We start from the raw sequence: 16,988 nt of genomic DNA, 5'->3' as shown, positions 1-16,988 counted from the left end.
ATGGAACATTGTGGGCCAGAGAGGGCGTTGACAAAGAAAGTCGGTGACAGAGTGACAATAGGAGAGTGTGTTCTTCCACAGTGTTATCTCTGTTGTTTCTGCTCAGTTAGAGGAAATATCGTGTGTGTGATGGTGCTCGGTATTAAAAGCATTTTATGATCCACTTAAACCCGCCCGCACTGTGGTGGGGACTGTATAGAGAAACCTATAATTTTCACCTTGTATAGTGCCATCTCTCCTCAGTGCTACTCAGAGGGCAGTTCCGCTTGGAAGTGTTATTTTTAATCACCCAGTCAAAAATCTAAATTGACCAAAAGCTCTGCATGTTCATTTTTGAGATGACGTGATATTTTTGTGTCTCCCTCTAGCTGTGCAGTCTCTGAACAGCCTGAATGACCAGATTGCAAGCTTCATGGTGACTGGACCCAAGTCCCTGGAGCAGGAGGAGCACACTTTTCTTCCCCCTGAGAAGGATACCCTGCAGAAATCCATGACCCTGATGAGGCACCTCCTCGTGGATGCTCAGGTACTAGAAACGGCACATTCATTAGCCCACGAGGAGGCAGATGGGCTTGGTGGGTTTAGCTCCTCGGGTCTCATATTTTGAGTGAATCCTGCTGATTAGACGTATTTATGGTGTTCAGATACATCTCCAATGTGGCCTAGACAAACTCGGTCTTTGTACATCACAAAGAAAAACCTAGTCTGAGCTGTTACCTAGTGGACTAGCAAAAGGCTGAGACAAAACAAAAATATTGGCCATGTGTAATTAAGGGGCAACAACGACGTTACGTTCCTTCTATCGGTCAGTTGCCACTAAAATGTCCTCAGTCCAAGGACAGATTCACTGACCTGTTGTTATAAAGCATTATATCGTAATTTATCCCCTACCCGTCCCTCGGCTGAATCTTTCTCCAAGTTCTGTTATTCAGAAATGACCCGTGTCTTCAAGAATAACGTTTCTGGTGTGTGAACCACTGAGGTGTGCAGCTGGGGGAAAGTTTCAGGCTTGATGTTCTGGTGAGGGCTTGTAAACCCGTGTAATACAAATGAGAGGTAAATGCTGTTAAGGGGCAGCCTGTTTCCTACATGTGTTCTCCTGCCCTTTGTTTTCATCTGTCGTCTCGCTGTTGTTCTCGCTGATTATTTCATGTAACCTTTGTGAGGGAGAGCAGAAAGAGGAGGCGACGAGTGGCTGGATTCCTACGAGCTCCAATTAGGGGAGTGATGATACAGCCAGCTGGAGTGGCAGCGTCAGGAGTGTGACTGAGCCGTTTGTGATTTATTATGCTCATGCTTGTTGTGTGAGGTTGGTAAGGTGTTATCTGTTCTCTCACACAACTCTGAATGAATTTGTGCTGACAAATTAACCGAGATACGACATTAACATTGAAAATGGTCATGAAGATTTTTTAAATGCTTGTTACCCATAAAATGACCTTCTTTTAACCAGACAGATCCCAAAATATGTTCCCACTGAGCATTACTGTCTCTCCAGTTTGCTCAATGTCAATACGTCAATAATTTCTCTTTGAGGCTAAAAAGCTTGTTTGATGCTCAAAGCCCAGGGAAAATCCACCAGGACAGACGATACGGAAACTGCTGTGCGACTTTATCTCTTTTATCACTTTATCTCTCATTTTCCTTGACATGCAGCAATTGTGTTTTTAACAACAGCCAACTACGTCTTGTGAGTACATTCACTCTGGTAAACACACTGTTCAAGAAACTGTTGTCTGCCACCATCAGTTTATTTTCAAAGCTTCATGCGATTTAAACTGGACAAACATAGTTAGAGAATAAAATCTAATTCAGCTGATTGATGGTAACAGAAAAGGAATCATGTCTAAATTATCAGACCAGGACATGTCACAAACCATAAAACCATCTTTAGTGTTTACGCACTAAAGCCATTGCTGATAGTCTTAATCTGTGATTAGGTGAAATTAGTTCAGCTTTGTTTTGTGTCATGTCCACCATGACCTTTAACCTGTAGCAGAGAAGGGGAACCACAGCAGCTTAGAAACAACATGAGTATGTTCCCAACCTCTGCAGAACTTTAACAAACCTCATCGTTTTTAGCCACTGGATCATTGAAACAAATCACCGCTGTGGTTCTGCAAGACACAGCTCGACCCAGAGCCGCTTGCCGTGGATCCTCCTTTCCCTCCGTAGGCCCATCTGGTGTGTAGCCTGCAGTCAAGCTGGGAGGAGATTGGCTGCTGAGGTTTTGTCACCGACCCTAACCGACTCCCCTTCCCTGTGCTGTGCCTGCATTAGCTGAGCTGTCACTCATCAGGGCAGGGCGGTGATGGGAGAGTGTGGACACGAGGGGATGTGGATGCGGTTTGGAGGCCGGTAAAGGTGACTTTGACACTGGCTGAGCGGACACACTGATAAATAAGATGTAGCTAACCCCCCCCCCAGCCTTCACTCTGCTCTAATCAACAGCAGAGCGGTGCCGGCACGTCTGTCGCTCAAATTTAAAAGCACATAAAGACGAATGCACACGGTGGGCTTTCTTCTTTTGTTTTCACAAGTAAAGAAAATCTTAGATAAAAAAAACCCAAAGAATTTTAATATAATATTTGTTTTATATAAAAAACATGTACGGTAGTGAAATTAAAATGTAAGTGAATAAATAAATTTGTGAGCCTGGTGTGTGACCATGCAGAACATCATTATTGTTAGCATCGCACTGTGGTTGTAGCTAAACAAACATGGCTTTACCATAAAGTACTATATATTTCTCTGACATATTATTATACATCATTATTTAAACCCATGAAATCAAACATGTAGTTGTGACCTACAGTTGAACTAATCAATACTTTCATATTAACAATAGATAATATGACTTTTAGCCAGACGGAGCTATCCCCTGAGCTCTGTGGAGCATTTTCAGTGAACAGTCTTTGTCTTTTTGTTTTGTTTGCCCATGTTTTACTGTTCAGTGTCTCGTTGCTCTCATCAGCCTCGTCTCAGGAAGGAAGCTCTTAGAAACCCGCCGCTCGCCGTCTCTATGGAGTCTGAGGACACACAGGAAGTTAGTGACCAGTTGGTGAATACACTGAAGTGTTTACCTTCAGTATTCAGCTGTATATGGTACAGTACCTAATGGCCAATGTACTGCTGTTTTAGTCAGCTAGCAGTCTTTCTGATCTTTACTGGAGAATTTTCACCCAAGCACTTTGAATTCTGGGATATTTTTAGGCTCCTCCACTCATCATGTTTTAGATCGACCCACAGTTTGTAAGTGGTGTTCGAGTCGGGGCTTTGAGGATTGTTAGGTGGTGTTTCGTTAAGAAAATAACTGGATTGTGGCGTACCGTCTGCTTTGGATCATCATCTGTTGTACAAAGCAGCATCTTTTCATGACACGCTGCTGATATTCACTCGTCTTGTGTGTGTACAAAGCTAATAATCTTCCTCTCTGTGTTGAGTGCAGACTGGATATGTAAAGTATTTGTATTGAATCAAACGTGTCTCTGGAAGTGTTCAAATTACTTTTAAAGCACAAAGGCCTGACATCCACATATATTAGCCCAAAGTGCTGGACTGGTGCCCAGGGTCATGGCAGAGAGCAGGCCTCCCACGGTCTCAGAGGATTGGGGGGAGGTGCTACAGACAGTCTGTGCATGATGGGTCTGGCTAGGTCAGTCTGTTTCTCTCCAACAGGGGCCTCAGCTGGTCCTCCATGGTTTTTACCCATGTATAATACATCACCCTGGTCCCATCTGCCCTTGCGGACCTTGCTCTGACTCCACCAGGTCTGTCTAATAGGTCCTGCTCCAGTGAGGGCCAGCCAGATATGCTTGCTACTGTGGTAATGGCTTATTGTGGCCCAGACCGATCCCAGAGTGTCACATATGAGAATGGAAATTCTGTGGTTTGCTCTAAAGGAGGTTTGTCTTCATCTACTGTTGGAAAGAGTCAGATACCTTCCTGAGTTTTCATGATACTGGATTTATTCAATATCGGCTTTAGCGTGTTGTTTAAACATTTGATTCTCTCATATCAAAAGCAGCAGGTTTTACTTGAGGACATTTTGCATAGACGTCTCATTTTCACATCTTCAGGTCCTTTACTCGTTTCTCTGTTCGTCTCCTCTCAAAGTCACAACTGGCTGATCCTAGTGAATGTTACGTGCAGTGATGGCACTTACACAGACAAGGTCAAACCCTTGTCATTCTTAATGCTGCTGCTGCTGCAGTCAAGAGTTCTGCACCTAATGAAATTCCCAGGGATATCGTCTTCATTCAGGGGATAGTATTTAGAAGGAATATATAAAATGGTGTCTTCTACTCTTTATCTGCTCCTTGCAATCAGATTTTTTTGGCTCCCAGAAAAATTGAATTGTCGGTGTGAGATGCATAATGTTACTCCTGTAGCTGGTGGACTTGTATGTTGAGCAGATTGAAAATGACGGCTTATCTTGTACGGAATAAATTGAAAACCATTCCATTACAGGAATACCGTTCTGAATGTTGCCTGCGGAGGGAAAAAGCTCTCTCATAGTAAAATGCTATATGGAAATTGTTGAGTCAGTACGGATAAAAATAAAAGCAGCTGTATTATTTTTACTTGTATTTGCATTGTGATAATCCGTGTGGATATTTTCTGTAGATAGTATCAGATCAGTCAAATCACTGTACTTGTTTTGCAGTTAGTAGTTTGACAAATACATTTTCAGAACTATAGAGCTCACACAGTAGAAACATGTTACAGAGACATAATTGACTTTCCACATCAGTATTTGCCCTTTCAAACCCATTTTGAACAGGTGGGATCCACTGAGAACATTGTCAGAGAACAGTCAGAACAGAGAGCAGCAGCATTAGAGTACTGAAGGGTTTTTGGTGCCTTTACTGAATCTTTCACTCCATGTATTCAGACCAATTACAACTTTGAGTCTTCTGGCCTTAATCCCTTTCACACCTGGATTTGGGCAGTTTATCCCAATTTTTTTTTCTCGATGGCAGGATCCTCTGGTGGCTCCGTCAGATTATGTTGAAAGCACCTGAACTGCTGTTTTCAGGCAGAGACGGTGTGTTAGGTTTCAGTCTGGGCTTTGGCTTGGTCTCTCAAGGACTCAGAGATTTGTCCCAACCCATTTCGAATCAGTAATTACTGACCGGTGTCAAAGTTATTTTGTCCTATTTTTATCAATAGTATTAATCAGAAGCCAAAACACAGCACAGCAGCTTTTCCTGATAAGTATTTTATCACTCTGCCAATAGTTTTACATTTCGTTGCAGTGATTATCATGTGAACAGGGTGTTGATCCAAATGTTGAGCCAGGTTTAATCTGTTTGCTGGATAATCCGGCGCCTTTTTACTGGAGCTGTGTCCATATCTGGACTGTACAGCGATGCAGTGGTCTCATTGAAATGTGAGGGCACAGCCCTTTCTGTGCCTCAACATCCTTAAAGTGTTGCTGATCTCACATTTAAATGCTACATGTTTCTAGAGGGCAGGATCTGAATCGGTGGAAAGGCCACGTTGGCCATCTCCAGTTCAAGTCGGTTCATATGCACTTAATTTATCATCAGACGTGTCCAATTTATTTATTTATTTGAAGGAAATTGCATCTTACACCAGCACTGACTGACTAATCTATCATTAACTGTGTCAACAGGCAACAATTACCAAATGGTTGGGACGCACTTGTTCACATTTGCTTACAAACCAAATTCTCATCAGAAATGTTCATTACATAATGTCCACTGTTATTTATATATATATATATATATATACGATATTGTCACGAACGTGTGGGTGGTGTGGTGTGGTGTGAAGGAGGAGAGGTGAGGACCCAAATGCAGGACAACAGAGGCGTTTATTCACTCCTGGAACATCCAGGGCTAAAGACAGTACAAAAACTAGAGAACCGAATCAAACGGTAAAAACTAAGAGAGACCGGGTGAAACGGTCATCACTAAAGCGCACTTCTATTTGCGAACACCAACTGAAGGCAACTAGCGACTACTAATAACCACTAATGCTAAGGCAAGGGACAAAGGAAGAAGGGAGCTATAAGTAGGGGAGAACACAACAGGTAATCAAACTCAGGTGAACATAACGGGGACAGGTGAAACTAATAACACAGATAATCAACATAAAGCCACCAGGGACCAGAACAGGGGAAACAGGAAGGCCACACAAAATAAGAGTCCTCTGGCGGGAAGTCCCCAGAGGGACTCATGACAGATATAGTATATTCAGTGTATTGTGTGTGTGTATGTGTGTGTGTATATATATATATATATATATACACGATATAGTATATTCAGTGTATTGTGTGTGTGTATGTGTGTGTGTGTATATATATATATATATGTATATATATATATAATATATAATATACACAGTATATTGCTAAAACAGTGAGACCTTTCCACAGCAGATGTACAGTAGAGGCTGCATAGGGAAAATCTTTCCACCCAGCTTACATCTAAAGGCCCATTACGCAGAATAAATATTGGCATGTTTCAGGTTCTCTGCAGTGGAAAGTGAAAATGACTAGTCTATTGATTGGGATGTGCACTTACCGAGAGCAGGGGAAAGCCCTGATGATTGAGCAGGCCTTTAGCACACCTCAAAGTTGCCATCCTCAATCAGACCCTGCTCTCCATAAGCTTTAACCCTTTCCATTAGAGGTCAAGGTCTGGCTCGAACAGAGACATGTACTAGCCAGGGGAATAGCAATGTACAGGGGTTAATAGTCTGCATTGATCCAGAATGCAGTACCTCAGTGCCTCTGTGAGTACCGGCCCAGTCAAGCTGGTGTCCGAAAACAGCTGGCCCGATGACTAGAAGTTCTTTCTGGTCTTCTGGGACTGGAAAAGATAAATGTGAATCCTTCAAGGTGAAATACAACCAGGAGGTCAGACTCAGCAAAGAGCTAAGTGAAGACATTTATCCTAAAACTAAATGTTTTCAGATTGTAGATTAAGCTGCACCTAGAAACTTTGGGCTTGTTGGTGCGTCCCCAGGGAAATGGATTTATCGGTTTCTCGTTCCAGTCGTGTCTGATTTTGGTGTTTGAGTGAGAAGCCCTCTCCCGCTTGATCAGATTGAACTGAGTGACTGTGAAGCCCGTGAAGGATCGTCTGCAAAGAGATACAGGGCTGTGTCTTGGCCATAAGCCCTTACACATAAAAGGGAATAATAATAATAATAAGCAAGAACCAGATTTATGACTTTATCCTCTGTAATGCTGGATGCACCAAAGCTCAAAGATAATCTGGTCAAAATATTACAGAAACCTTTACCCTTTAATAAGTATGTCTGTTTCCACTGAGTGACACGTCTCTTATGCTTGTGCTATTAATACATTTGGTTGGTTTGGAGAATTATATCCTGTTAGTCCTTATGACACTCACTCTGTCTAACGATGCGTTTACTGACGTGTCTGATGAGTCAGAATATGGCAGGAGGAAATTAAGTGACGTAGTATACGTAGTATACTGAGTGTGTCTATATATGTATATATGTATATATATAGACACACTCTCCTAATCTGACTTGATCATCTACTGTGGAAACCACAGTCAAGAGGACTGCTGCCTCAGATGTGTGTTTTTGGATGTTACTATGGAAACAGGTCTCAGGAGATGATTTTGATGGATAGAGAGGAGATATATATATATATATATATATATATACAGGCAATAGCTAAAGCTTATTTATACGTTAGGAACTCTTGCTCTGTCGTTTTGCTCTTTTTCCTCCTCGTGTTATTTTCCTTGAAATTACCTTGCACAGCCCGATATCTCCTAAGATCAAAGGCTCTGCCCTCAATCTTGAAATGGGGTTTCAGAGCTATACTGGCTGCCTCTGATCCACACGTGTGCTGTGGTCATAGCTGCACTGTTTAGTGTAGGGAGACTCTTCACCTTCAGGTCTGCCTCTGAGTGAGGAAAGAACATTGCTGCCATGTTAGTGTATATGTGTGAATTTGCATATAGAGTCACTGTGGTGTCCATTTCTGTGAACTGTCCTGCAGATGATAGTTGAAACCTTTGACATGTCTTCGTTGCTCCTAAAAATAACTTCTGCTTTTCGTGTAGCTGTCGAGCTCGTTGCAGTATCGCTGGAAACAGCAGCTTGTATCAAGGTTACAAGACTTCTGAAAGTAAATCAAACTAATGACGGCAGCGGTACGTGGTGTGGCGTGTAGTGTGGGTGTCACAAAGTTTGTAATCTGCATTACAAGTGAGCCGACTCATTACAGTGGCTCCGTGCTCTTTTCTTGGCACTGCATCGTTAATTGTGCTTCGCTCGCTGCACGTTATCGGCCCCGGATATTGGATGATGCTCATCACCAGACAGGCCGCACCTTTTCTCTGGTGCTGCCTCACATCCATCCATGAGCCGTGTTTCATAGCTGCTGCTGCAACTTCTACCTGTGTTGTAAAAGATAAAGAGTGGAGCCCCTGCATTGGACTGTGATGATTGAAATGACGTTTATACACATACTTCGCTTTAATAAACAGCTCGCCGAGTTAGCTGAAAAATAGAACCGTTCCTTTTGGCCTAATTCACAATTTGATTGGTGCTGCCATGAAAAGCCCTTTGTTCACTCTGGATTATTCTTAGTTGTATGAGGTTTAGAGGAATCAGCGAACAGTGAGCAAAGCTAACAATACACGGCTCAGCTGTGTTTAGTTTTTGGATAATCACATTTTTATAATGAAAAAAATAATGAACAAATAATTAAGGGTTGCATTATCTTAGGGATCATTAACATGTTGTTTCCAGGCATGAATTGAGGCCAGCCCTCTCCATTTCAAGAGTTTTGAAAAACTTATCTGCGTAGTGCAGCTGTGGGAAAAGCTTATTGAATCTCGTGGAAGCCTTGAGATAAGAAAACCCAGCGCAACACTTGAACTTTCGGTTTTAATTGTCCTAAAATGATTTCAATTTATTTTCCATTATTGGGTAGATTGTGTTCTCCCCCACTACAACAACCTGTCTACTGCCAGTGTGCTGGGTTCACTGTCTTTAAACAGGGAGACATGTATAATGTTTGCCAGCTGGGCAACTTAATTACTGCAGCATTGTATAGCTCATATCACAGCCTCACACATATGCAGGTTATGTCTTTATGGGAGATGGAGAAACCAAATTGAGTTGCCCTGTATGCTGCTTACTTACTGACGATCCAATCACACACGTATCTAACACACATTGTTTAGCCGTGGCTCATATCTGTCAGGCTGATTCTCCTCAGTTGTGAGGACGGCACACTGAATGAGACAAATCAGCAATCTGTCCAAAAAGTAAATGAAACGAAGCAGCTGTGTTGTGCACTCAGATATAGTCGAACTGCAAAAACAGATGCTTGTAATAATTTATTTCAAATGCCAGAGCGCCCGAACACATTGCTGATGCAAATTATCATCAGAAACATTTAAGACTGATCCTTTGGGCAAATCTGTCTGTCAAGCATCTCACTAGCAGATATGACAAAAATAACATTTAAGGAAACGGTGACAAGCTGAGGAACAAAACTGCGTCTCCGTAAACAAGTGGCCAAAGCTTTTCTCTTTATTTATTTTGCCGTCTTCTGTGTTTTGCCTAAAGTAGAGCGGTATCACTCTTGTCTTTGATCTTGGGCAGCAATTACAGAGTGTAAAAGTAGACGGGGTGGATCTCCTCATGGTTAAATACCAGAGTAAATGGGATTAGGTTTTGGTTTCCCATGATGCTCACTGAGCCTGCCAACAAAGCTGACATAGACGGTGCTGCCCAGATAATAGATAACATAAATAGAATAATTGGCAACTTTTCCTCCTCTTATAGTCCTCAGTGCCTCTGTCTGCTGAACATGTCTCTCCCTTTCTAATCTCAATGAGGCCTTTTCAAAGGGCTTACTGGGGCCGTCGACCAGATTTGCATAAAAATGTATTTAAATTGATTTCTGAAACGCTGATGTTACTTCAAGCCAACCAGACACAATTTGTCTGACTCACCTTCAGTCTGACCCCTGAGCTGGTTTCATCCCAACATAGAATAGCTAGTGATTAATAAAGTTTAATGAACTTATAGGGCAAGAAAATACAGTTTGACTTCTTCTGTCATAAATAACCACACTGGAGTTTGTATGTATTTCCCTCCACTCAAGGAAACAAGATCACGAAGAGCGTAATTCTTAAACACCGGAGACATATGCAAGTCCGGGCTGTAGATTTACACTGGAGTAGATCTGTAACGTTCATTGTCGTGATGTTTAATCATAGAGAACACAAAGTGCTTGTAATGTTGTAATGTCCAAAGTCTGCGTCTTGCTCAGTTTCTGACGTGTACAAATATGAAGTGCCCGTTTTCCTCCTGTACCGTTTCTTCAGTTTCTATTTAAGGGTCGTCACAACCGGCTGTTTCTCTACATCTTTCGCTGACTCTGTCTGGGCACGCTTGGGTTTCTTTCAATTTAGCTCCTCCTGATAACTCAGCTTCCTCCAATAGATAAATATTAAATTAGAACAAATGACTCTCACTTTCTCGGCCAGCCGTTGTGTCCAATTCCCCTGAGGCTTTTAGCAGCAGCAGCGGCAGCTAAACAGGCACCGCTACTATCTGTAATTGGGAACGGAAAAATAACGGAACAACACCCCAACACATCTGAACTGAATGAACGTGACCATCCAGCTGCCTCTCTTAGATAGCCGGGCATTATTCAGATCAGCTCTGTCTATTCACAGGCAGTCACAAATCACTAAAAGCATCACGTCTCCTTCACTGAATCTGCATGTGTGAATACGCCTCAACAATGTGGAGGTTGGGCTTTTAAAATAAACTATATGGGCTTTGCTGGAACGCTTTTGCTTTTCCATGAGAAGTGTCTCATACATATATTCATACATACATGTATACTGAAATGATGTTTCTGCAAAATCCTTTTCATGTTTGTTTTTAGTGCTGATTCTAGGTTCCACAGAAGATTGTAATCCTGTAAGCCTGTTTGAGTGTGTAACATTATTAGTATAACATGATTTGGATGGCAAACGACAAGTGAGTTTGATTGGGTGTTGCTCCCGGCGGTACGCTTCTGGACTGAGGTAAATATCGTGTAGCATCCGACTCTCTGGCATGGTGTGTCTGCTGGGGACATGCTACCATGCTAAAAGCTGCAGCAGATGGCTCATATCTGTTTATGCAGCAGCAGCAAGACCTCAAATCATAGCAGTGATAGCAATATCCTGAAGCAGGTATACGGTTTTTACTGTTCGGTAAATCAGTGTTTGTGATATTGATAAAGTCGTCTCTCTGTTGGCCTGTTTATCTCTGTGGAAAGTTACAGGTGGATGTATTTGTTCCCTGATTTCCTATCAAGGCAGTTTTCCATATCACAGAGGTTTGTATCTTTAAATGTGTATTTCCAATCCTTCTATGATATACTGTACATACACACACACATATATATATATATATATATATATATATATATATATATATATACATACATATACAGCACAGTGTGTTTCTGTGTGTGTGCTGCAGAGGCCAGTACAGGAGGCTTTGGCTGTCACATTGCATCTGGAATTATACCCCAAAGAACCAGCATGTGAAAAACATGTGAAACTCACTGCTGTGAATGTCTGTGACAGGATGTGTGTTCTTCACTCACAGCAGGGGAAAGAACAATTTTTCTCTTTCAGGAAGCGAAGACCAGCGAGGACTACAATGTCGAAACACTTGCTTTGATCTGGGATTTGATTTTGTGCCTGGGCCAAACCAAAAGAAAAAGCAGTCGTACCTGCTCATGGAGTTTTTTGGGATTAAGAGCATGCATAGAGTAACGGAGAGTGTAGGATTAAGGAAGCCATTGTTGGCTGTTGGCTGGGGACTGAATGCAAACCCAAATCTCAGGTTTACTAAAATATTTTGGCTGTGTTGTAAAAACCACAACTTCCTGTCAGGACTCTGGTGTCCCAGATGTTTTAAAAGACCTATGTTGACTTTGTGGCTTGATGCTGGTGGAACCTTTACGATGTTGTCAGGACATTGGCTGCCGCATGATAGAGAGGACTTGTCCTGTTAATCCCAATGTAAAATGGTTATTATAAGAAAATAATGACAACGCAGTCATTTCTCTGGGGAGGGCAGTCTCTTGTTGGCACATCTGCAATGCAGTCGCATTTGCAGCTGCAAAGCCTCTTCCTCATGACAAGGTTATACATTTGAAAACAATACAGAGATTATTTGTGCTTATAGGACACTATCTCTCTAGGCTGAGTGATTTTCTTTATTTCTATAAGCATCCGAGTCCCACAGTGAGACTGCTCACTGGAGGGAACAGAGTAATGTTGCACAGCACTGCAGTCTGTCCTCAGCCATTCAGCTGCAGTGTGACCTCTCCGTGAAGACAGTGCCATTCATTATCAAATAAGGGTGAGCTAGCAGTCTCCCACGGTTTTCATTTGGATATTAATGGCTTGCCGTAATTTACATTTCAATTTCAGACACTGTATGAGAAATTAGTCACACGCAAATCATGAGCTGGTGAATTGCTCAGGAAAATGATTGACATTTTTCAATTAATACTGCAAGACGAATTTAATACGTTTCATGCATTAATTAGAGGAAATGGAGATGACCTTAGCTAAGGTAGAATTAGCGAGATTTGTGTAAGGTTGTGTTGGCGTCCGTACCCACCTACCACCTGTAAAAGAGAGCAGCCATTTTTGATTGATGTGGATGCATATTCATTCTGATAACTTCACTATCAGACCAAGCTCCTGCCAAATTAACAAAAAGGTCAGAGTCTCCAAGTGAATTCCTCTCTGTGTTTGCTGCTCTGTGACTCTACCTGAAAAGGTCAGACGATCACGGTGTGTAAACTGCAGTCTAATGATCGTAGGACCTGCCCAACACGTCCGCATGGTGTGTGCTTGCTACTGCTCAGAAAGGATAAGAGTGTGCTTTTTTTGGATTACATTAAAATGCATTAACTTACCATTGCAGCTTTATGACTTTCATTACATTATAAATATAGCAAGCAAGTACTTCTCAGACAGCAACCCATTAAAGCTGAAACCTGTTACATCAGGTTGACAGATGATATTTGACGCTACATAAATTTCAATTTTAGAATCAGCCCTGACACAGGAGCTTTGAAAGTGCCCTGACTGACAGTTCCATTCCTGACGTGAACATTATTTATTCTTTCAGCTTTTCTCTTATCTTCACCTTAAACTGTGGGATTCTGCGTCATTAACTAGTGTTGACCAATTTGTCAAAGTTTTAACGATAACCGAAGATGATAATACAGTCACACACTGCTCTGTCAGATCCTGAGGTGCCATCATGAAATATTCATTGTGTTTGCAGAGGGTGTGTATTAAGTTTAGAAGAAGAAGAGCTTGAATTTTCAGCAGCAGCCCATTGATCCGAGCTGTGTCATTAGTACAATGACTCATCAGAGAAGACTGAAAACTGATCATTCATTTGTCTGAGCCCTGCTGAGAGCACTTCCTAATCTTTTCTTCTGGGTTTGTGAAAAAAATGGGAAAGGAGATAAAACCTCACACACACTATTGTTTTCTTTTCCAACTTTATTTCCACCTGTCAGGAATTTATTTTATAGGATTATACCTTGAAAAGTCTGTTTTTTTTCTCCCCCTACTATGCAGTTCATTGCATCTTTGTGTGTTTTTGTGGCGAGGATAGGATTTCACTCGTCCTTTTCCTCTCTCCCTCCTCATTCACTCTCTCTCCCTCAGATAATTACACTTCAGTTATCTGTGATTTCCTCTGCTCCTGTTGGGATGCTCCACGAGTTACCTTCCATCTTGCTGCTTTTGACACGAATAGTAAATAACAGTGAGAAAGGCCATAAATCATGATAATTCTTCCTGCAGGCCTCTCTTCAGATTGATCACTTGTGTGCCTTTGAGGTCCACCTGTGAGTCTGTCCCAAAGATATAAATGAAATTAATTAAAGTGGAATTATGGGAAATATTCCCAATAGCAAACTTGTGTATCAGTAATTCTACAACTGTGTGTGTGTGTGTGTGTGTGTGTGGCATTAAAGCCTTTTTAAGTTCATTCTAGACAGATGAAGGAAAGAGAATAATAGATAATGTTTTTGTTCAATTCTTTCTTGTAATGTTTGTATGCATAATTTAAACATACCTCTAAGTAATCAGATTACTTTTTAATGACCAAGGTATTTAAACGGGCACCTAAAAATCTATAACTGGCTTGACCTCAGTCTAAGAACCTGCTCACGTTGTGTCTTTTTCACGCTCTTTTAGATTCTTTAGTAAAAGAAAGCCAACAAAAAAAAAATACAAATCAACAAGAATGAGCTTGGTCTTGTTTATGCCACCTATAGTTCGTACGCTACAAACCTGCTCATCTGCATTTTTGCCTGTAGTTGAAAATCAAGCATGGGGTCTTTATTAATCTGGGGTCAGCCTACACTCAGCTCAAGCATCAGTCTGTGTGCGGACGTCTTTGGCTTCCAGTTGTGTGTTGGGATGTTTTCTTTGCAGGCGGTGGGACAGATTTGATGTCATGTCCACAGCAGTGGGTAGTTGTTTCTGGCCTGGGCACAGTTTGCACTCTTTTGCTCTTTTGTTCAACAAGTTTGAAATAATGTAGGTATCTCTGCTGCGTAAACAGGCCAGACTGCCATTTGTGTCCTGTCTCCACATAATTACTGTGCAGGCACGTGCATGGGAAGTCACATTTGATATGTTCAGTATTATAATGTGATGAAGTTAATGTGTTACCCACAACATTGGCTATGAGCAACATCTGAACTCAGGTTTCCTTAACTGAAGCCCTATTGTCAAGGGGTCAGATAAGGTGGAATGTAACACCAGATTCAGTCAACGGTCCAGTTTTCAGATATAATGAAGATCCTCACTGCTTTTCTCAGTTTGGGAGAGAGCTTCATGCAGCACTCATGCACACAGTTTGCAAGCGGTGGTACTCACTGGGTTAGAAAATCATATTTGGGCACACAGCTAGCAAACTAATCTCAACCATCCAGAACTGGACTGGACTGGCAACAGCTGCAAGGCATCCTCAAACTCTGCTGCATCAAGTCCCCTATTGGCAGAAAAAATATTAGTCATTGCAAGCTCATTTTTCACCACTCCATTAATGCAGCCCGTTTCTTCATTTGCTTTCCAAACCCATCCGTATAGCGCCAGAGGATGCTGGGCCATGTGCTGCTCTGACAGCTCAGGGTCAAACTGAGATGACCTCTTAAAGTGCCTCTGCATAGACAGGAGGAATTATTTTCAGATTTGAACAGGATACATATGTAAGTAACCTTCACCAGCACAGCTGGCAAGAACAAGACGTGTATATTAATTTGTTTGTCACCATGTGCTCAGTGTAATCCTGCGATGCAGTTCAGCGTTTTTACACCTAGTCCAGATATCTGTCTGTACCCGTCTCGGTTTGTTTAATCACTCCTTTCAGTTGATTGATTATGCAATTATGCAATTCGTAGTCATGACAACACGCTGAGCGAGTGTGCAAGTTACTGACTTGTCATAATGCAGTGCTACCTCCAAACAAGGCGTCTTTCTGGTTACCGTTAATAACCAGTAGCTTTTGTAATTGTTCTGCACAGTGAATATCTCACCTTGTGATCGTTACAGTTTTCTTTTGATCAGGTCTCAGAAAACCCACTGAGAAACTGATGACTGATGTATTTTTTGATAATAGTAGATCAGAAAATAAGGCACACGCTGAGGGAAAACATTAAAGTGCCATGCAGCGGAATTTGTGTTTTACTTCCAGCAAGCTGAGGAGGGAGGAGGAATTTTTTGCAAGATGTTCTTTCTGGTCCACACAGGATCTGCATCACATCAGGGGGACTAATTTTATAAACACTTACCCCCCCCCACCATATAGCAACATAAACACTTCATTCAGTACAAGTGCTGGTTTTTGGCTTGTCCCTGCCTCCTCAGCTCAGGCGGTAATCACAAAGCACCCATAGGTGTCTACATCTCATTGTTCCCATAATCAGCACTTAGGCTGTTGGCAAGTGCTTTACACTAATTTAATACTGGAGGTAATGAGTTCATTTGCAAAAGATCTGCATATTTTGAGAAGTACAATGCAAACCACCAGGAGTGATGGAAAAGCTGGTTTCAAGCTCATCTCTCCATTCCTGCAACTAATTCTTGTTTCTTCTTTGTAATCATAATGACAGTGGGAACCAACTTCATTCTCCTGCAAATGAATCAAGTGTAAACATCATTAGACACTGATATGAATTCACAAACTGAGGTTTGCTATACTTCAACTAAATGGTACTGAGCTGAATCCAGATATGAATATTACAGGGAATTTAATGGTTAGTTCTTCATTTTTGTGTTTTCAGCTGTGATTTATTTGGCATGATGCAGCAAACATACGGTCCCATAGTTTTGACTCTTAGTCTAGAAGTCTAGATAGAGAGCAGCCCCTTAAAGGGGCAAGAACGTGCACATAAATGCACAAATGTGCTCAAGACGTGACAAAATTTACAGAGTACATTTCCTACTGAACAGTGACATCTACATTCAGCTCTGACAGGGCTGGTCTGAGTCCTGCCTGACCCCGTCCTGGGAGGTTTTAATACCATTTCAGTTGAATTGATTCCATGTAGGAACAGTTAAAATTTAATAACGTGCATTTGGTTGAGCGGCTAAAACGCAGAATAACACCAGCAGGTACGTGTAAAGCCGAGTTGAAGCTGAGTCTGGTCCTGTTGTATCTCTCCAGCATTCGGTGCAGGTCATGTCAGCCATCGCTTCTTCAGGTCCAGGTGAATTAGATGAATACAGTAGATAGAGGGGGAGAGAGAGCTTTATTGATCCTGGAAGACAAGTGATATATTGAACTATTTCATTGCCTTCACATACTGTATCAGAAATTAACTTGGGGCTATTGTCACTTCAGTAAAATAAATGAGATTTTTATTACTGCGTCTTAGTAATTATAAGGCTAATTTAGCATGTAAATCAAAACACTGA

General features: G+C 41.7%; 1 protein-coding gene across 2 annotated transcripts in view; it reads left to right on the top strand.

The window, feature by feature from the left end:
* The first annotated feature begins 394 nt into the window (after positions 1–394).
* Positions 395–16,988, top strand: part of LOC113145383 (kazrin-like) — a 114,094-nt gene continuing 97,500 nt past the window's right edge. Inside the window, exon 1 of one of the 2 annotated variants that reach the window (XM_026332050.2) lies at positions 395–526. In XM_026332050.2, coding sequence (XP_026187835.1) covers positions 413–526 — 114 coding nt within the window. In that variant the 5' untranslated portion in view covers positions 395–412. The remainder of the gene's footprint in view (positions 527–16,988) is intronic. The other variant, XM_026332051.2, reaches the window with a different exon arrangement.

This window comes from Mastacembelus armatus, chromosome 7 (assembly GCF_900324485.2).
Source record: "Mastacembelus armatus chromosome 7, fMasArm1.2, whole genome shotgun sequence".
Taxonomy (NCBI): Eukaryota; Metazoa; Chordata; class Actinopteri; order Synbranchiformes; family Mastacembelidae; genus Mastacembelus; species Mastacembelus armatus.
Note: the sequence above shows the minus strand (reverse complement) of the source record. Positions and strands in the feature narration are given on the sequence as shown.